The 21,486-nt window shown below is 48.7% G+C and overlaps 1 protein-coding gene across 3 annotated transcripts in view; it reads right to left on the reverse strand.

Moving 5' to 3' along the window:
• fsd1l (fibronectin type III and SPRY domain containing 1-like) overlaps positions 1-21,486 on the reverse strand; it is a 139,531-nt gene that overhangs the window by 35,101 nt on the left and 82,944 nt on the right. For all 3 annotated transcript variants that reach the window (XM_072516969.1, XM_072516968.1, XM_072516970.1), the window contains one exon: positions 10,999-11,099. In XM_072516969.1, coding sequence (XP_072373070.1) covers positions 10,999-11,099 — 101 coding nt within the window. The remainder of the gene's footprint in view (positions 1-10,998; positions 11,100-21,486) is intronic.

Here is a 21,486-nt window from a genome sequence, read left to right on the forward strand (position 1 = left end):
TTGGATCTCTTAACACCCCTTACTTCAAAGATAACCCCGAAAATATTACAACACTAAATAATCCTTCAGTTATACCTTTCAACATCCTAGAGACTTAACACCTTTAAACAGAAACACATCAGGTTAAAGGCTTTACTATTATGAGTTTAAATCACCCAAATGATCCAGAGATCGTCTTTCACGGCAGAGATCACAGCAGATCCAGCTCACTGCAAACACAGACACACTCCAAGCTCTTTTCCTCAAAAACTGAAACTCAAAACTGCAAAATGTCTGATCTAAAGCCCAGCTCCACCCACACTCTGACATCACTGCATTTCTTAAAGGTACATTGCTTAAACATCCATTTCTTAAAGGCACTCTCACATGACACTTTTTCCCCCCCCCCCCAAGAAAAAAAAACCCATCAACTTCAAGATGGTTACATTTTTCACTTTTGCACCATCCACTAAGAAATGTACACAGTAAATATACCTTTTCGTTTTTAAAAACACACGCAAACAGGTATAATAATATAGTCCATTTTTCTTTGTTCTTCTTCCTCCAACCGAAACCCTTCTTGATTGACAAGGGTCTTCTTTGAACAAAGTCTCTGCACGATCCACCCATTCCTCGACTCCTCGGCATTTCTCTTCAGAACCAGATACTTTAGTTCAATCTGACTACAGAGCACCTTGCAATTCTCCAATACAGGAACATTGGTTACCACAGCTTTCAGGCAGTCAAATGCCTGTTGACACTCCGCTGTCCACTGAAATTTGTTACGCTTCTTGAGCAAGACCGTCAGTTGAGCGACCATACTGCTAAAATGTGGTGCAAATTTCCGGTAAAATCCACTCATACCAAGAAAACGCATTATTTCCCTTCGTCTTGAGGATATCGGAAACTCTGCAAGGAAAGTGATTCGGGCTTCTTTCACTTTCGGCTAGGTTCATCACCAAACCCGCCTCCTGAAGTCGATCGAAGAACTCCATACGATGTTTTAAATGTTCTTTCCATGTCTGGAAGTTGGAAATAAAAGCAGTTTGTCCCACTTTCTCAATGCAATCCTTCAAACGTGGGATAGGATAAGAGTCCGTTCTTGTAACTGCATTCACCTTTCGATAGTCCACACACAACCATTGGGTACCGTCTGGTTTAGGTACCATCACTATGGGTGAGCTCCATTGGCTGCAACCCACTTCAATTATGCCATTCTTCAGCATACTCTCAATCTCTCTGTTAACCTGTGTCAATCTTAAAGGGTTAAGTCTATATGGATGTTGTTTGATAGGAACAGCATTCCCCACATCTACATCATGTACAGCCATTTTAGTACTTCCCAATTTATCTCTACAAACTTGCCCATGTGATATCAATAACTCTTTCAGGTCAGTTTGTTTTTCCTCTGGAAGGTAACTTAACAATTTATCCCAATTTTTAAGAACATCCTCATTTTCCAATTTAATTTGAGGTATGTCAAATTCACAGTCATCTGGATTTGGTTCGTCACTTTGAGTTAGAATCATTAAAACCTCCTTTTTTTCTCCTTCCCTTTCAAAGTACCTTTTAAGCATATTCACATGACACACTCGGTGAGTCTTCCTTCTATCGGGTGTTTTTACCACATAATTCACCTCACTTAATTTCCTTTCAATCTGATACGGGCCACAAAACCTAGCTTTTAAAGGCTCCTCTACCACTGGTAACAACACTAAAACTTTATCCCCACTGGCAAAACTACGAACTTTGGATTTCTTGTCCACTACCCGTTTCATCACATTCTGTGCAACTTTCAAATGTTGTCTAGCCAATTCACCTGCTCTATTTAATCGTTCCCTAAAATTTGACACGTAATCCAATAGTGTACTTTCCGATTTCTCACCCACCAATTTTTCCTTAATCAATTTAAGTGGTCCTCTTACCTCATGACCAAAAATTAGTTCAAAAGGACTACATTTGGTAGACTCATTAGGTGCATCCCTAATTGCAACCAATATGAATGGGATTCCTTCAATCCAATCCTCTGGATAATCTTGACAATACGCCCTCAACATTGTCTTTAAGGTCTGATGCCACCTTTCTAACGCTCCCTGCGATTCTGGATGGTACGCAGTTGATTTAAATTGTTTTATTCCTAAGCTATCCATAACTTCTTTGAATAACTTTGAAGTAAAATTCGATCCTTGATCCGATTGAATTTCTGTGGGTAGTCCATATCAAGTAAAGAATTTAAGTAACTCCTCCACAATCCTTTTAGCTGTAATATTACGTACTGGAATGGCCTCTGGAAACCTAGTAGACATATCCATTATAGTCAAAAGATATTGATTCCGAACTTCCGGTTGCGGCTATGCCTAGGTAGGTTGCACGTTCGGCAGCTCCCGCCGGGAACGGACTTTTGGGCTCTCCAGAGGGGCCCCAACGGCAATTGTTCGACGGCTTCCAGTGTGGGAAGGTGACGGCAAGATCCCCCCGACATTATATGGATTGGACCAGGAGTGGAGCGGTGAAAAAAGTGATCTTGGGGCAGCGAAAAGTGTGAGGGAGGAAAAGCAAGAAGGCGACGGGTGGAGACCAAGCAGGCTGGGCGCAGTGGTCGCAGGAGCAGCAGGAGTTTCTTAAACGCTACTTTGAGGAGCTGAAGACAGAAATGCTGGCGCCAATGAAGGCGGCAATTGAGAAGCTTGTGGAGACCCAGAAGGCCCAAGGGGCGGCGATCCGGGAGGTGCGGCAAAAAGCCTTGGAGAACGAGGATGAGATCTTGGGCCTGGCGGTGAAGGTGGAGGCGCACGAGGCGCTGCACAAGAGGTGGACGGAAAAATTCGAGGACCTGGCGAATAGGTCGAGGAGGAAAAATCTTCGGATTCTGGGTCTCCCTGAAGGAGTGGAGGGGCCCGATGCCGGGGCATATATGAGCACGATGCTCAATTCGCTGATGGGCGCGGGAGCTTTCCTGAGGCCCCTGGAGCTAGATGGGGCTCATCGGGTCCTGGCAAGGAGACCCAAAGCCAACGAGCCGCCAAGGGCTGTAGTGGTGAGGTTCCACCGCTTTATTGTCAGAGAGTGTGTCCTGAGATGGGCCAAAAAAGAGCGGAGCAGCAGGTGGGAGAACACGGAGATCCGAATTTACGAGCACTGGAGTGCGGAGGTGGCTAAGAGGAGAGCTGGTTTCAATCGGGCTAAGGCGGTGCTCCATCGGAAGGGGGTGAAGTTCGGTATGCTGCAGCCAGCGCGATTGTGGGTCACGTTCCAAGATCGGCACCACTACTTTGAAACGCCCGATGAGGCATGGAGCTTTATACAGACTGAAAAGTTGGACTCAAATTGAGGGTTTGTCGTGGGGGGATGTTTACTGTGTTTATTACTTTTGGGAAATGTTCTTTTGGTTTGAGTGCTGGGTGGGGATGGGTGAATGGATTTGATGTGGGGGCTGTGGGAGAGTGTGGGCGTCGGTGTTGGAGGGGCAGACCCCCACGGAGGAAGAGAGGGAGTGGAGGCCCGGGGATGGGGAGTTGGGGTAAGGCCGCAAAAAGGAGCTGCGCCAGAGGGGGCGAGGCCAGCTCAGGAAAGCGCGGGCTCTTTCCCGCGTTAGGGAAGGACGGGGGTGGGGCCGGGAGGTGGGGGCAGTGCTGGAGAGGAGCACACACTGACTGCGAAGGGGAGGGGGATTCTCACACTGGGGGGGTCGATGGAATGGCAGGAGAGGCCGGGGTCAGCAGGAGTCAGCTGACTTACGGGAGTGTCATGGGGGGAGCAAAATGGCTAGATGTGGATCTAGCAGGGGGAGGGAACAGGGTTGCTGCTGCATTGGCCAAATGGGAGCTGGAAGTAGGAGAGGTGGTCGGGGCGGGGGTCTGCTGCCTGGGGGACTGGAGGGTGCGGGAGGCGCGGGCACGTGGCTGGCCTAGAAAAGGAGATGGCTAGTCAGGGTGGGGGAAAGAGGAAGAGAGTAGCCCCCCAATCCGGCTGATAACTTGGAATGTGAGGGGCCTGAACGGGCCGGTCAAGAGGGCCCGGGTGTTCACGCACGTAAAGGGACTGAAGGCAGACGTGGTTATGCTCCAGGAGACACATTTGAAGGTGGCAGATCAGGTTAGGCTGAGAAAGGGATGGGTAGGGCAGGTCTTTCATTCAGGGCTGGATGTGAAGAACAGAGGGGTTGCAATACTGGTGGGAAGCGGGTGTCGTTCGAGGCGCTGAATATTGTAGTGGATAATGGAGATAGATATGTGATGGTGAGCGGTAGGTTGCAGGGGGTGCGGGTGGTACTGGTGAACGTATATGCCCCGAATTGGGATGATGCCGGATTTATGAAACGCATGCTGGGTCGGATTCCGGATCTGGAGGTAGGAAGCTTGATAATGGGGGACGGGGGGGACTTCAACACGGTGCTGGACCCAGCACTGGACCGCTCTAGATCCAGGACGGGTAAGAGGCCGGCTGCGGCCAAGGTGCTCAGGGGGTTTATGGACCAGATGGGGGGAGTGGATCCATGGAGGTTTGTCAGGCCGCTGGCCAAGGAATTTTCTTTTCCCACGTCCGTAGAGCCTACTCCCGGATAGATTTTTTCATTTTGAGTAGGGCACTAATCCCGAAAGTGGAGGGAACGGAATATTCAGCCATAGCCATCTCGGACCACGCCCCGCTTTGGGTGGAGCTGGAGTTGGGGGAGGCGAGGGACCAGCGCCCGCTGTGGCGCCTTGATGTGGGACTATTGGCGGATGAGGAGGTGTGCGGGCGGGTGCGGGGGTGCATTGAAAGATATTTGGAGGCCAACGACAACGGGGAGGTGCAGGTGGGGGTAGTCTGGGAGGCGCTGAAAGCGGTGGTCAGGGGAGAGCTAATCTCCATTAGGGCCCACAGGGAGAAGAGAGAGGGGAGGGAGAGGGAGAGGTTGGTGGGGGAGATTTTAAGGGTGGACAGGAGGTATGCAGAGGCCCCCGAGGAGGGGCTACTCAGGGAGCGACGGAACCTCCAGACGGAGTTCGACCTGTTGACCACAGGGAAAGCAGAGGCACAGTGGAGGAAAGCGCACGGGGCGACGTACGAGTATGGGGAGAAGGCTAGTCGGATGCTGGCATGCCAGCTTCGTAAGAGGGAGGCAGCGAGGGAGATAGATGGAGTTAAGGATAGAGGGGGGAATACGTTGCGGAGTGCGGTGAGAATAAACAAGGTATTTAGGGGCTTCTATGGGGATCTGTACAGGTCTGAGCCCCCAACTGGGGGGGGTGGGGGGAGATGCAACAATTCTTAGATCAGCTGAGGTTCCCCAGGGGAACTGTACCAGCCTCCCCGAACAGACACCCGAATGTGGCGACTAGGGGCTTTTCACAGTAACTTCATTTGAAGCCTACTTGTGACAAGCAATTTTCATTTCATTTCATTTGGAGGAGGAGGTGGCTGGTTTGGGGGCGCCGATTGGGCTGGAGGAGCTGGTTAAAGGATTGGGGAGCATGCAGGTGGGGAAGGCCCCGGGGCCGGATGGGTTCCCGGTAGAATTCTACAGGAAATACGTGGACCTGCTGGGCCCGTTGCTAGTGAGGACTTTCAATAAGGCAAGGGAGGGGGGTCCTTGCCCCTGACAATGTCTAGGGCGCTGATTTCTTTGATCCTGAAGCGGGACAAGGATCCACAGCAATGTGGGTCATATAAACCGATCTCGTTCCTCAATGTTGATGCTAAGTTGCTGGCAAAGGTGCTGGCTACGAGAATTGAGGACTGTGTCCCGGGGGTGATTCATGAGGACCAGACGGGATTTGTGAAGGGCAGGCAATTAAACACAAATGTGCGGAGGCTCCTCAATGTGATTATGATGCCCCTGGTGGAGGGGGAAGCGGAGGTAGTGGCAGCTATGGACGCGGAGAAGGCCTTTGACCGGGTGGAGTGGGAGTATCTTTGGGAAGTGTTGCGGAGGTTTGGGTTCGGGGAGGGGTTCATCAGGCTGCTATATAGAGCCCAGGTGGCGAGTGTGGCTATGAATCGGCGGAGGTCGGAGTACTTTCGGCTGTACCGGGGGACGAGGCAGGGGTGCCCCTGTCCCCCTTGTTGTTTGCACTGGCAATTGAGCCTCTGGCCATGGCACTAAGGGAGTCCAGGAAATGGAGGGGACTGGTCCGGGGAGGAGAGGAACACCGGGTGTCATTGTATGCTGACGACCTGTTGCTGTATGTGCCAGATCCAGTGGAGGGGATGGCGGAGGTCATACGGATCCTAAGGGAGTTTGGGGACTTTTCAGGGTATAAACTCAACGTAGGGAAGTGTGAGCTCTTTGTGGTGCATTCAGGGGACCAGGGAAGGGGGATAGACGAGCTACCGCTGAAGAGGGCGGAAAGGAGCTTTCGGTACCTAGGGATCCAAGAAGCTAGGAGTTGGGGGGCCCTGCACAAGCTCAATTTGACACGGTTGGTGGAGCAGATGGAGGAGGATTTTAAAAGATGGGATCTGCTGCCACTCTCACTAGCCGGTAGGGTGCAATCGGTCAAAATGACGGTCCTCCCGAGGTTTCTCTTTGTGTTCCAGTGCCTTCCCATTATGACCCCCAAGGCCTTTTTCAAATGGGTAAGTAGGAGCATCATGGGTTTTGTGTGGGCGAATAAGACCCCGAGGGTGAAGAGATTTCCCCCATATACAATAACCCCCCCATATGACATTCAAAAGCACCAATAGGGAAGCCCCCCCCCCCCCACCCACCCAAACGCCCCCCCCCAAAAGAGACTCCTCCCCCTCCCCCCCCCCCCACCACCCCCCCCGCGGGGGCTGCTGCTGCTGCTGACCTTCCTCTAACGCTCCGCGAGATAGTCTAGGAACGGTTGCCACCGCCTGTAGAACCCCTGCGCAGACCCTCTCAAGGCAAACTTAATCCTCTCCAACTTTATGAACCCAGCCATATCATTTATCCAGGCCTCCAGGCTGGGGGGCTTCGCCTCCTTCCACATTAGCAAGATCCTTCGCCGGGCTACTAGGGACGCAAAGGCCAGAATGCCGGCCTCTTTCGCCTTCTGCACTCCCGGTTCGTCCACTACTCCAAATATTGCTAGCCCCCAGCTTGGCTTGACCCGGACTTTCACCACCTGAGATATTGCTCCCGCCACTCCTCTCCAGAACCCCTCCAGTGCCGGGCATGACCAAAACATATGGACATGGTTCGCCGGGCTCCCTGAGCACCTTCCACATCTGTCCTCTACCCCAAAGAACCTACTCAACCTCGCCCCCATCAAGTGCGCTCTGTGGACCACCTTAAATTGTATCAGGCTGAGCCTGGCACACGAGGAGGAGGAATTAACCCTACCTAGGGCAGCAGCCCACAGACCTTCCTCGATCTCCTCCCCCAGCTCCTCCTCCCATTTACCCTTCAACTCTTCTACCAGCGCTTCCCCCTCTTCTTTCAACTCCTGGTGTATTTCCGACACCTTGCCCTCCCCGACCCATACACCCGAGATCACCCTATCTTGAACTTCTTGTGCCGGGAGCAACGGGAATTCCCTCACCTGTCGCCTCACAAAAGCCCTCACCTGCATATATCTAAAGGCATTTCCCGGGGGTAACTCGAACTTCTCCTCCAGTGCCCCTAGGCTCGCAAACGTCCCGTCGATGAACAGGTCCCCCATTCTTCCAATCCCCGCCTGATGCCAGCTCTGGAACCCCCCGTCCATCTTCCCCAGGACAAACCGGTGGTTACACCGATGCTCCCATTGCACCCCGGTGCCATCTCCACTGGCCCCAGATCCTTAGCGTTGCCACCACCACCGGGCTCGTGGTAATCTCTTACCAATTAAAGAGTGACTAGCCCCTGTATCTCTTAAAATTATGACTTCTTTACCTGCTCCTCCGGATACACACGAGTAAACTTTACCCACACAAGTAAATTCTTTAAAGACATCTGGCACCTTCTTAACAATTACTTCTTGAACAGGCTGTACAAACGTTTGCACCTCCTTCGTTTCCCTTGGGCTTTCCTTTAGCACTCTTAACAAATCCCACTGTCTTATCCTGTTTTACCACATGAGCCTTCCCAGTGCTTTTCTTCAACAACTAACACTGTGACTTTACATGGCCTAGTTTATTACAGTGAAAACATTTTGAAACTTTTAATTTCTTTTCCACCCTCCTGGATTTCTTTTTAAATCTGAGGTACACTCTCTTTATTGTCTCCCATCAGGTCACCTTTACCTTTACCACTTGAGTAATTCTCATGTCCCCAGTTTCTATCCCTCACCGGCTGAAACTGATGTTAGCTATGAGGAGCGGTTGCTTAGCTATGAGGAGCGGTTGAATAAACTCGGTTTGTTCTCACTGGAACGGCGGAGGTTGAGGGGCGACCTGATAGAGGTCTACAAAATTATGAGGGGCATCGACAGAGTGGATAGTCAGAGGCTTTTCCTCAGGGTAGAGTGGTCAATTACTAGGGGGCATATGTTTAAGGTGAGAGGGGCAAGGTTTAGAGTAGATGTACGAGGCAAGTTTTTTTACACAGAGGGTAGTGGGTGCCTGGAACTCGCTACCGGAGGAGGGGTGGAAGCAGGGACGATGGTGACATTTAAGGGACATCTTGACAAATAAATGAATAGGATGGGAATAGAGGGATACGGACCCAGATTGTAGTTTAGTCGGGCAGCATGGTCGGCACGAGCTTGGAGGGCCGAAGGGCCTGTTCCTATGCTGTACGTTTCTTTGTTCTTTGATGTCGGAAACCAAGCTTTGATTTATGAATTAATTCATAATCATCTGCCATTTCTGCTGCTAATCTCGCAGTTTTAACCCTCTGTTCTTCCACACGAGTTCTCACTACATCAGGAATTGAATTTTTAAACTCCTCCAAAAGTGTAATTTCTTTGAGAGCTTCATACATTTGATCTATTTTCAAAGCCCTTATCCACCTATCAAAATTACTTTGTTTGAGCCTTTCAAACTCCATGTATGTTTGACCAAATTCTTTCCTTAAATTTCTAAACCTTTGTCTGTAAGCTTCAGGCACTAGCTCATATGCACTTTGAGATGGATTTCTTCACCTCCTCATACGTTCCAGATACCTCCTCCGGTAGTGATGCAAATATTTCACTAGCTCTACCTACCAGCTTTGTTGGAATCAGTAATACCCACATGTCCTGTGGCCACTTCATTTGTTTAGCTACCTTCTCAAATGAAATGAAAAAGGCTTCCACTTCCTTCTCGTCAAACCTTGGCAACGCTTCGACATATTTAAATAGATTCACACCAAGCCTTCGACTATGACGCTTTCTCACTATCCTCCAACTGTACGTTTCCCTTTACGTCTGTCAATTTGAACTGACTTTCATGTTTCATGGCCATTTTCTGAAGTTCAAACTCCCTCTCTTTAGCTTTTTCCCTGATCTGTATCTCCCTTTCTTTTTCTTTTTGTTCTGCTAGGGCTATTCTTTCTTTTCTCCTTTCTTCTCTCTCCTTTTCTTTTTCCTCTCTCTCTCTCTCTCTTTCGTTTTCCGCGCCCTCTCTTTTGTATTCAAGCCGCTTTACTTCATTCTCATGTTCCATTTGTTCAATTTGCAACTGAATTTTTGCCATCTCTAATGAGTCAGACTGTATCTCAGGCAACTTTAAATGCTTAACCACCGCCATAATTACCTCATCTTTTCGCATTTTGTCAGGTAATGTTAACTGCAATATTTTTGCCAAATCTAACAGTCTGCATTTAGTCTCTGTCCGTAAGGTACTGCCTGTGAGCCTCCACCCCCAAAAACCCCTGAGCCTCTGAAAGAGCCATTGTCCACAACACACTCCCCACTTAAACTAAAATACCACACCGGAAAAGCAACAATCCTTCACTGTCTTTAAGTTCACAAAAGCCAATCCAATAGATAGACTTTTATCCCCCTCAAGCCCCCAATTGTTATGGGCGAGGCATTTTCAGAACCCCAAAATGTATCATGGAGTTCAACCAACCTCCCCCTTTAATGCTATTGTTGCTTTTCCGAGCACACGGCTTGTTCTCCAGATGTGGGATTACAATTATGGACACGTGGGTTTTTAAACACAAAACAATGTTTATTCCATGAACTCAACCTAACCTTTTAAATAAACATTGGATCTCTTAACACCCCTTACTTCAAAGAGAACTCCGAAAATATTGCAACACTAAATAATCCTTCAGTTACTCCTTTCAACATCCAAGAGATTTAACACCTTTAAACAGAAACACATCAGGTTAAAGGCTTTACTATTATGAGTTTAAATCATCCAAATGATCCAGAGATAGTCTTTCATGGCAGAGATCACAGCAGATCCAGCTCACTGCAAACACAGACACACTCCAAGCTCTTTTCCTCAAAAACTGAAACTCAAAACTGCAAAATGGCTGATCTAAAGCCCAGCTCCACCCACACTCTGACATCACTGCATTTCTTAAAGGTATATTGCTTAAACATCCATTTCTTAAAGGCACTCTCACATGATAGTACTTCGAAGCAGCGATTAAATCTTTCTACGGAGAATTCACTAAGTCCCCATTCCCAAAGCTAAATATTTAGCTCTGCAGAATCAAGGGGAAAATAGTTACACCGGTTCTCAAAAAGCATATATTGTACCACGGTTTCAAAACACTGATACCACTATTAACCATATTGGAATATTTTCAGATTTAAAATGTGTACAATATTTGGGCAGAAAACTGCATAGACAAGTGCAGGACCAGAAAGATGATGCAGTCAGACTGGATACTCCAAAAGTGAAATAACTGCTCAATCACCTACTCCCTCAAACAGCTTCCCAGTTCTTTCAAATTCAAAGTATTTCTTTCACATCCCTGGCCTGTTTACCACACTGCACAAAAATAGTTAAATCTGAACTACCCCTATAATTTCTTCCATGCTGGAAAATGTCCCTGCATTTATTCCATGGTTTTATTATTCACGACAATCTAAAATTTATTACTGGACGTGATCTAAAATATTCTGAAAATTAAAAGACCGAGTGACAGATTCAGAATGGCAAATTGCAATAGGCACTACGCTGCAGTTTTTGTACATAAAAGCATAGCGTTACCTAAAACTGTATAAGATTCACCAGTAAAACGATCTCTGTTACTTCTTGCTGATGTTGGTCGGCAGGACACTGATGATCTTTTTGGAGATGGCGTACCACTTCTACAGAATGAACAGACAGCGAAATTAGGCCACATTTAGTAACCATGACAAGAATCAAGGGAAAAGTTATATAACAAATTGACAAAGAGAAGCTGATTTTTATTCTGAAATTTGTTCAATTGTTTTTAAAAAAAAAAATTTCGAGTACACAATTATTTTTTTCCAATTAGGGGGCAATTTAGCGAGGCCAATTCACCTACCCTGCACATCATTGTGTTGTGGGGGAGAGACTCACACGGATACGGAGAGAATGTGCAAACTCCACACGGACAGTGACCCGGGGGCCAGGATTGAACCAGAATTCTCAGTACCGTGAGGCAGAAGTGCTAACCACTGTGCCACCGTGCTGCTCTGTTCAATTGTTTTGAGACCAAGCGCTGTCATTTAATCTTAATATTTTGACTTTTTTAAACCCTTCTTTTAATTTTTGGCCAGATAGATCATGCTGACATAATTGAACAGCAGTAGTTTCCAGAGAAATCATGTGACTAGTTGACAATTTTATTACAAGGAGCTTAAGTGATCTATTCAGATTACTTAATAACTGCAATAGACTATCAGCACCTGATAAACATTTGTACTCTCCCGAGCCCATTATCCTGTTTCTATAAATACGTTTTTTTTTGTGTAGCTGCCCAAGGGCTATGGTAAGAGTCTTCTGAATTCAGTTTCAATGTTTGATACTTCAAGTAAACAGATTGTTGCAGAGTGTAAAATACAACTGGATGCATACACCAGTGAAAAAAGTGTAGATTTTGAAACATAAAATGCACTCACCAAAAAATTAAGAATGAGTCCGCAGGAAAGGAAGATTAAAGAGAAGTTAACATTTAAAACAACGATTAATCGAGGGCTATCTGAAAAGTACTCATTTCAGTTCCAAACTCAGTATTTAATCTGGAGATTTAACAAGATGGTCCATAGCCTACCCTGAAAACCCATCTTCAGAGATCCCCCGCAAATAGGCATATTGCTATAGAGAAATCCACATGTTTCAGGCCAATTGCATGACCAATGTCCAATTTTTACAACACCCTTAAACTCAGGGCTTTAATGGGAATTATAAGGTAAAAAATAAAGAGCATCTTACTAAAAACTGGAGGACGACAAACTAAAATCACAAAATTCTACACCTGAAGGTTTATCATCATCAATCACCACAAATTACAGGCCGATCTCGCTCCTCAATGTGGATGCAAAGTTGCTGGCAAAAGTGCTGGCCACAAGGATCGAGGACTGTGTCCCGGGGGTAATCCACGAGGACCAGACGGGATTTGTAAAGGGCAGGCAACTAAACACCAATGTGCGGCGGCTCTTAAACGTGATAATGATGCCATCGGAGGAGGGAGAGGCGGGGATAGTGGCAGCTATGGACGCGGAGAAGGCCTTTGACCGAGTAGAGTGGGAGTACCTCTGGAGGTGCTGCGTAGGTTTGGGTTCGGGGTAGGGTTTATCAATTGGGTTAAGCTCCTTTACAGAGCCCTGATGGCGAGTGTAGTGACGAACCGGCGGAGGTCGGAGTACTTTCGACTGTACCGAGGGACCCCCCTGTCCCCCCTGTTGTTGGCATTGGCGATCGAACCATTGGTCCCCGATCAGGGGTAACCACCGGTTTGTCCCGGGAAAGATGGACAGGGGGTTCAGAGCTGGCATCGGGCGGGATTGGAAGAATGGGGGACCTGTTCATCGACGGGACAGTTTGCGAGCCTCGGGGCACTGGAGGAGAAGTTCGAGTTACCCCCGGGAAATGCCTTTAGATATATGCAGGTGAGGGCTTTTGTGAGGCGACAGGTGAGGGAATTCCCGTTGCTCCCGGCACAAGAAGTTCAAGATAGGGTGATCTCGGGTGTATGGGTCGGGGAGGGCAAGGTGTCGGAAATACACCAGGAGTTGAAAGAAGAGGGGGAAGCGCTGGTAGAAGAGTTGAAGGGTAAATGGGAGGAGGAGCTGGGGGAGGAGATCGAGGAAGGTCTGTGGGCTGCTGCCCTAGGTAGGGTTAATTCCTCCTCCTCGTGTGCCAGGCTCAGCCTGATACAATTTAAGGTGGTCCACAGAGCGCACTTGACGGGGGCGAGGTTGAGTAGGTTCTTTGGGGTAGAGGACAGATGTGGAAGGTGCTCAGGGAGCCCGGCGAACCATGTCCATATGTTTTGGTCATGCCCGGCACTGGAGGGGTTCTGGAGAGGAGTGGCGGGAGCAATATCTCAGGTGGTGAAAGTCCGGGTCAAGCCAAGCTGGGGGCTAGCAATATTTGGAGTAGTGGACGAACCGGGAGTGCAGAGGGCGAAAGAGGCCGGCATTCTGGCCTTTGCGTCCCTAGTAGCCCGGCGAAGGATCTTGCTAATGTGGGAAGGAGGCGAAGCCCCCCAGCCTGGAGGCCATGGATAAATGATATGGCTGGGTTCATAAAGTTGGAGAGGATTAAGTTTGCCTTGAGGGTCTGCGCAGGGGTTCTACAGGGCGGTGGCAACCGTTCCTAGACTATCTCGCGGAGCGTTCGAGGAAGGTCGGGTCAGCAGCAGCAGCAACCTTGGGGGTGGGGGGGGGACGTCCTGGGGGGGGGGGGGGGGTGGGGGGGAAATGGGGGGACAGCCTGGGAGGGTGGATGAGCAAGAGATAACATGAAGGGTTGGGGAAACTGGCACGTACGGGTGAGGGCCAGTGTACAAAGCTGTGTAAATATATCATTTTGCCATGTATATATCTTGCTCTGCGCGATTTCTCAGGTTTTTTGTTACGGGGGGGGGGGGGGGGGGGGGGGGGGTGGGGGGGGGCGGGGGGGTTGTATTGTTTGTAAGGGAGAAAAATTGTGTTAAAAAACTTTAATAAATATATTTTTTTTAAAAAATCAATCACCACAAATGAAACGAAACACTTGGAACTGAAGTGAAGACTTCTGAAGTTAGTGGTTTTAAACCCCACATACACATTTGAAGCTGTAAAGCAAGCATTAATCATGAAATAAACTGCAAAGGTTGGGTAAATGTCACCGCAGAAAGCAGACCAGTGCTCCTGTACAGTCACTTACAGGGGTAAAGCACAAGCAGTTTTTAAATCTTGAGGCATGCTTTTATAAACATGAAATTAAAATTGAAGTTAGTTACAGAGCTTATTTACTATAGCAGAAGACCTGATAACCACCAGATATTTTTCAGAATGCACTGTGCAAAACAATTAACCCAAACAATTCAAAAGGATTTAAATGTATCAATTTATGCATGGATAATCCTGGGGTAGCCTTAATACAATGAAATAATGTCCAAAAAAAGGCAAACCATGTTGATTTGCTAATATACATTCGAACCAAATATTGAGTAGTTTCATCAGAGGTGAAATATTCAGATTTTAAAGTGTACAAGACTTCAGTTTATTCCAGGTGAGCAGTTAACAGAAACTGCCTGGAGTCATAGCCCATGTAACTAAAATTCCCACAATGACAGTTGAGAAATTTAAATTCAATTAATTAAATCAAATTTGCAATAAAAAGGCTGTATCAGTAAATGGTAACCATGGAACCACCAAATTGTTGCAAAAATTCATCCAAATTCATTAATGTCCTTTAGGGAAGGAAAACAGCTATCCTTATCGGTCTGGTCTGAGGCGGAGACCACAAACATATGATTGACTGCCCCCTGAACAGGCCTAACAAGCCACTCAGTTGCCAAGATGGCAGCTCATCACCAGCTTCTCAAGTGCAATTAGGTCTCGGCGTTAAATGGTGGCCCGACAACTCATGAATGAATGAACAACTATCCCTGTAAAATCAAACAATTCCTGTTCATGCTCCATTCCATCAAATTTCCCATTTTTAACACCATTAATTTTGGCTGCAGATGAGGCTCTCATCTTATTTCAGTAGGAGTATAATTAGACCCCAAGTTTCACTTAAAGCGCAATCCTTAGTGTGGCCTATGTGAGCGTTTCCCCACCCCCACCTAAAGTCTCAAGAGTTTTGTGATGCCTCCCCCTCCTGTGCATGTCCTGCTGCAGAGAGGTGGTCTATTGCACTTTCACATCACTGCAATCCCCTCCCAACCCCATTCGTGTCAGGATGTAGCTCAATTGGTTGTATTCTTGTTTTTGAGACAGAAGATTGTCAGGTGATATTCATCACCTTTTGGAGTGGACTCAGCTGATGAGACGTCCAACAACAACTTGCATTAAGATATTTGAAATTTGACACGAGTTAGAGAGATATTGGGACATGTAGCGCTTTGAAGAGCCAAGTGTTAAGAAGCTTCTTTTTTTTATTTTTTTTATTTGTTATTAAATATTTTATTGAAAATTTTTGGTCAACCAACACAGTACATTGTGCATCTTTTACACAATATTATAACAACACAAATAACAATGACCTATTTTATAAACAGAAAATGAATAAATAACAAAAATGAAAACTAACCCTAATTGGCAACTGCCTTATCACAAGTAACACTCTCCAAAAATATAATTTAACAGTCCAATATATAATTATCTGTAGCAACGACCTATACATATTATACAGTATATATTAACAACCCTGAGAGTCCTTCTGGTTCCTCCTCCACCCCCCCCCCCCCCCCCCCCCCCCGCCGATCCTGGGCTGCTGCTGCTGCCTTCTTTTTTCCATTCCATCTATCTTTCTGCGAGGTATTCGATGAACGGTTGCCACCGCCTGGTGAACCCTTGAGCCGACCCCCTTAGGACGAACTTAATCCGCTCTAGCTTTATAAACCCTGCCATGTCATTTATCCAGGTCTCCACCCCCGGGGGCTTGGCTTCTTTCCACATTAGCAATATCCTACGCCGGGCTACTAGGGACACAAAGGCCAAAACATCGGCCTCTCTCGCCTCCTGCACTCCCGGGTCTTGTGCAACCCCAAATATAGCCAACCCCCAGCTTGGTTCGACCCGGACCCCTACTACTTTTGAAAGCACCTTTGTCACCCTCATCCAAAACCCCTGTAGTGCCGGGCATGACCAAAACATATGGGTATGATTCGCTGGGCTTCTCGAGCACCTCGCACACCTATCCTCCACCCCAAAAAATTTACTGAGCCGTGCTCCAGTCATATGCGCCCTGTGTAATACCTTAAACTGAATCAGGCTTAGCCTGGCACACGAGGACGACGAGTTTACCCTGCTTAGGGCATCTGCCCACAGCCCCTCCTCGATCTCCTCCCCCAGCTCTTCTTCCCATTTCCCTTTTAGTTCATCTACCATAGTCTCCCCTTCGTCCCTCATTTCCCTATATATATCTGACACCTTACCATCCCCCACCCATGTCTTTGAGATCACTCTGTCCTGCACCTCTTGTGTCGGGAGCTGCGGGAATTCCCTCACCTGTTGCCTCGCAAAAGCCCTCAGTTGCATATACCTGAATGCATTCCCTTGGGGCAACCCATATTTCTCGGTCAGCGCTCCCAGACTCGCGAACTTCCCATCCACAAACAGATCTTTCAGTTGCGTTATTCCTGCTCTTTGCCACATTCCATATCCCCCATCCATTCCCCCCGGGGCAAACCTATGGTTGTTTCTTATCGGGGACCCCCCCCCCCCCCAAGGCTCCAGTCTTTGCCCTATGCCGTCTCCACTGTCCCCAAATCTTCAGTGTAGCCACCACCACCGGGCTTGTGGTGTAGTTCCTCGGTGAGAACGGCAATGGGGCTGTCACCATAGCCTGTAGGCTAGTCCCCCTACAGGACGCCCTCTCTAATCTGTTCCACGCCGCTCCCTCCTCCTCTCCCATCCACTTACTCACCATTGAAATATTAGCGGCCCAATAATACTCACTTAGGCTCGGTAGTGTCAGCCCCCCCCCTATCCCTGCTACGCTGTAAGAATCCCTTCCTCACTCTCGGGGTCTTCCCGGCCCACACAAAACCCATGATGCTCTTATCGATCCTTTTAAAAAAAGCCTTCGTGATCACCACCGGGAGGCACTGAAACACAAAGAGGAATCTCGGGAGGACCACCATCTTAACCGCCTGCACCCTCCCTGCCAGTGACAGGGATACCATATCCCATCTCTTGAAATCCTCCTCCATTTGTTCCACCAACCGCGTTAAATTTAACCTATGCAATGTGCCCCAATTCTTGGCTATCTGGATCCCCAGGTAACAAAAGTCCCTTGTTACCTTCCTCAACGGTAGGTCCTCTATTTCTCTACTCTGCTCCCCTGGATGCACCACAAACAACTCACTTTTCCCCATGTTCAATTTATACCCTGAAAAATCCCCAAACTCCCCAAGTATCCGCATTATTTCTGGCATCCCCTCCGCCGGGTCTGCCACATACAGTAACAAATCGTCCGCATACAAAGATACCCGGTGTTCTTCTCCTCCTCTAAGTACTCCCCTCCACTTCTTGGAACCCCTCAACGCTATCGCCAGGGGCTCAATCGCCAGTGCAAACAATAATGGGGACAGAGGGCATCCCTGCCTTGTCCCTCTATGGAGCCGAAAATATGCAGATCCCCGTCCATTCGTGACCACGCTCGCCATTGGGGCCCTATACAACAGTGCACCCATCTAACATACCCCTCTCCAAAACCAAATCTCCTCAACACCTCCCACAAATAATCCCACTCCACTCTATCAAATGCTTTCTCGGCATCCATCGCCACTACTATCTCCGTTTCCCCCTCTGGTGGGGGCATCATCATTACCCCTAACAGCATCCGTATATTCGTATTCAGCGGTCTCCCCTTCACAAACCCAGTTTGGTCCTCGTGGACCACCCCCGGGACACATTCCTCTATTCTCATTGCCATTACCTTGGCCAGGATCTTGGCATCTACATTTAGGAGGGAAATAGGTCTATAGGACCCGCATTGTAGCGGGTCATTTTCCTTCTTTAAGAGAAGCGATATCGTTGCTTCAGACATAGTCGGGGGCAGTTGTCCCCTTTCCTTTGCCTCATTAAAGGTCCTCGTCAATACCGGGGCGAGCAAGTCCACATATTTTCTATAGAATTCGACTGGGAATCCATCCGGTCCCGGGGCCTTTCCCGCCTGCATGCTCCTAATTCCTTTCACCACTTCTTCTACCTCGATCTGTGCTCCCAGTCCCACCCTTTCCTGCTCTTCCACCTTGGGAAATTCTAGCCGATCCAAAAAGCCCATCATTCTCTCCCTCCCATCCGGGGGTTGAGCTTCATATAATTTTTTATAAAATGTCTTGAACACTCCATTCACTCTCTCCGCTCCCCGTTCCATCTCTCCTTCCTCATCCCTCACTCCCCCTATTTCCCTCGCTGCTCCCCTTTTCCTCAATTGGTGTGCCAGCAACCTGCTCGCCTTCTCCCCATATTCGTACTGTACACCCTGTGCCTTCCTCCATTGTGCCTCTGCAGTGCCCGTAGTCAGCAAGTCAAATTTTACATGTAGCCTTTGCCTTTCCCTGTACAGTCCCTCCTCCGGTGCTTCCGCATATTGTCTGTCCACCCTCAAAAGTTCTTGCAGCAACCGCTCCCGTTCCTTACTCTCCTGCTTCCCTTTATGTGCCCTTATTGATATCAGCTCCCCTCTAACCACCGCCTTCAGCGCCTCCCAGACCACTCCCACCTGGACCTCCCCATTATCATTGAGTTCCAAGTACTTTTCAATGCACCCCCTCACCCTTGGACACACCCCCTCATCTGCCATTAGTCCCATGTCCATTCTCCAGGGTGGGCGCCCTCCTGTTTCCTCCCCTATCTCCAAGTCTACCCAGTGTGGAGCGTGATCCGAAATGGCTATAGCCGTATACTCCGTTCCCCTCACCTTCGGGATCAACGCCCTTCCCAGCACAAAAAAGTCTATTCGCGAGTAGACTTTATGGACATAGGAGAAAAACGAGAACTCCTTACTCCTAGGTCTGCTAAATCTCCACGGGTATACACCTCCCATCTGCTCCATAAAATCTTTAAGTACCTTGGCTGCTGCCGGCCTCCTTCCAGTCCTCGACTTCGACCTATCCAGCCCTGGTTCCAACACCGTATTAAAATCTCCCCCCATTATCAGCTTTCCCATCTCTCGGTCCGGAATGCGTCCTAGCATCCGCCTCATAAAATTGGCATCATCCCAGTTCGGGGTATATACGTTTACCAAAACCACCGTCTCCCCCTGTAGTTTGCCACTCACCATCACGTATCTGCCCCCGTTATCCGCCACTATAGTCTTTGCCTTGAACATTACCCGCTTCCCCACTAATATAGCCACCCCCCTGTTTTTCGCATCTAGCCCCGAATGGAATACCTGCCCCACCCATCCTTTGCGTAGCCTAACCTGGTCTATCAGTTTCAGGTGCGTTTCCTGTAACATAACCACATCTGCCTTAAGTTTCTTAAGGTGTGCGAGTACCTGTGCAGCCCTCTCACGTTCCACGTGATCAGCCGGGTTGGGGGGCTTCCTACCGCACCCCCCTTGTCGATTAGCCATCCCCTTTTTCCAGCTCCTCACCCGGTTCCCACGCAGCTGTATCTCCCCCAGGCGGTGCCCCCCCGCCCATCCCCTCCCATACCAGCTCCCCCCTCTCCCCAGCAGCAGCAACCCAGTAATTTCCCCCTCCCACCCCTCCCGCTAGATCCCCCGCTAGCGTAGTTACTCCCCCCATGTTGCTCCCAGAAGTCAGCAAAACTCTGGCCGACCTCGGCTTCCCCCCGTGACCTCGGCTCGCACCGTGCGATGCCCCCTCCTTCCTGCTTCTCTATTCCCGCCATGATTATCATAGCGCGGGAACCAAGCCCACGCTTCTCCCTTGGCCCCGCCCCCAATGGCCAACGCCCCATCTCCTCCACCTCCCCCCATCACCACTTGTGGAAGAGAGAAAAGTTACCACATTGCAGGATTAGTACATAAAACTCCTCTTTCCCCCCTTTTTAACCCCCCTCTTCGCCCCCCACATTCGCCCCACCACTTTGTTCAAACGTTCTTTTTAATAACCCGCTCATTCCAGTTTTTCTTCCGCAATAAAAGTCCACGCTTCATCCGCCGTCTCAAAGTAGTGGTGCCTTCCTCGATGTGACCCACAGTCTTGCCGGTTGCAGCATTCCAAATTTTATCTTCTTTTTATGAAGCACCGCCTTGGCCCGATTAAAGCTCGCCCTTCTTCTCGCCACCTCCGCACTCCAGTCTTGATAAACGCGGATCACCGCGTTCTCCCATTTACTGCTCCGAGTTTTCTTTGCCCATCTAAGGACCATTTCTTTATCCTTAAAACGGAGGAATCTCACCACTATGGCTCTGGGAATTTCTCCTGCTCTCGGTCCTCGCGCCATCACTCGGTATGCTCCTTCCACCTCCAACGGACCCGCCGGGGCCTCCGCTCCCATTAACGAGTGCAGCATCGTGCTCACATATGCCCCGACGTCCGCTCCCTCCACACCTTCAGGAAGACCAAGAATCCTCAGGTTGTTCCTCCTTGCATTGTTCTCCAGTGCCTCCAACCTTTCCACACATCGTTTCTGATGTGCCTCATGGATCTCCGTCTTCACCACCAGGCCCTGTATGTCGTCCTCATTCGCGGCTGCCTTTGCCTTCATGACCCGAAGCTCCCGCTCCTGGGTCTTTTGTTCCTCCTTTAGCCCTTCGATCGCCTGTAGTATCGGGGCCAACAGCTCTTTCTTCATTTCCTTTTTGAGCTCTTCCACACAGCATTTCAAGAACTCTTGTTGTTCAGGGCCCCATGTTAAACTGCCACCTTCCGACGCCATCTTGGTTTTTGCTTGCCTTCCTTGCCGCTGTTCTAAAGGATCCACTGCAATCCGGCCACTTTCGCCTCCTTTTTTCATCCGTATCCAGGGGGGATTCCCTTCTGGTTTACCGCACAGTGTTTTTAGCCGTCAAAATTGCCGTTGGGGCTCCTATCAAGAGCCCAAAAGTCCGTTTCACTGGGAGCTGCCGAAACGTGCGACTCAGCTGGTCATCGCCGCACCCGGAAGTCGTTAAGAAGCTTCTTAAAGGAGTGGAGAGAGCTACAGAGGTTCAGGGCCAAGGCAGCTAGGCATGGCTGCCAATGGCGGAATGGTTAAATTTAAAGATGCACAAGAGGACAGAATTGGAAGCGCACAGAAATCAGAGGGTTGTCAGACTGCAGGTTACGAAAATGGCCGGGGGGAGGGGGGGGGGGTGGTTTGCAAGGATGAAGCTTTTTATACTGAGGTAATGCCACATAAAGAGTCAATGCAGACCAAAAAACACAGGGGTGATGGGTGAATGGAACATTGGATCCCATTTGATCTCTGTTGTACAATGTCAAGGTAAAAGGGCAACTGTTAATCTTGTGAAATACTACCACATTCACAATATGCACAAGGGTGCAAAGTTAAATTAGGAGACCATTTGCTTCTGAAAACTGTCCTTTTCCTCTACACAATTTATAAAAGCTGCAACAAAAAAAAAAACCCTAATCGTATCAAAGTAACTTGC

Source organism: Scyliorhinus torazame, chromosome 9, assembly GCF_047496885.1.
Source record: "Scyliorhinus torazame isolate Kashiwa2021f chromosome 9, sScyTor2.1, whole genome shotgun sequence".
In the NCBI taxonomy this organism is placed as follows: domain Eukaryota; kingdom Metazoa; phylum Chordata; class Chondrichthyes; order Carcharhiniformes; family Scyliorhinidae; genus Scyliorhinus; species Scyliorhinus torazame.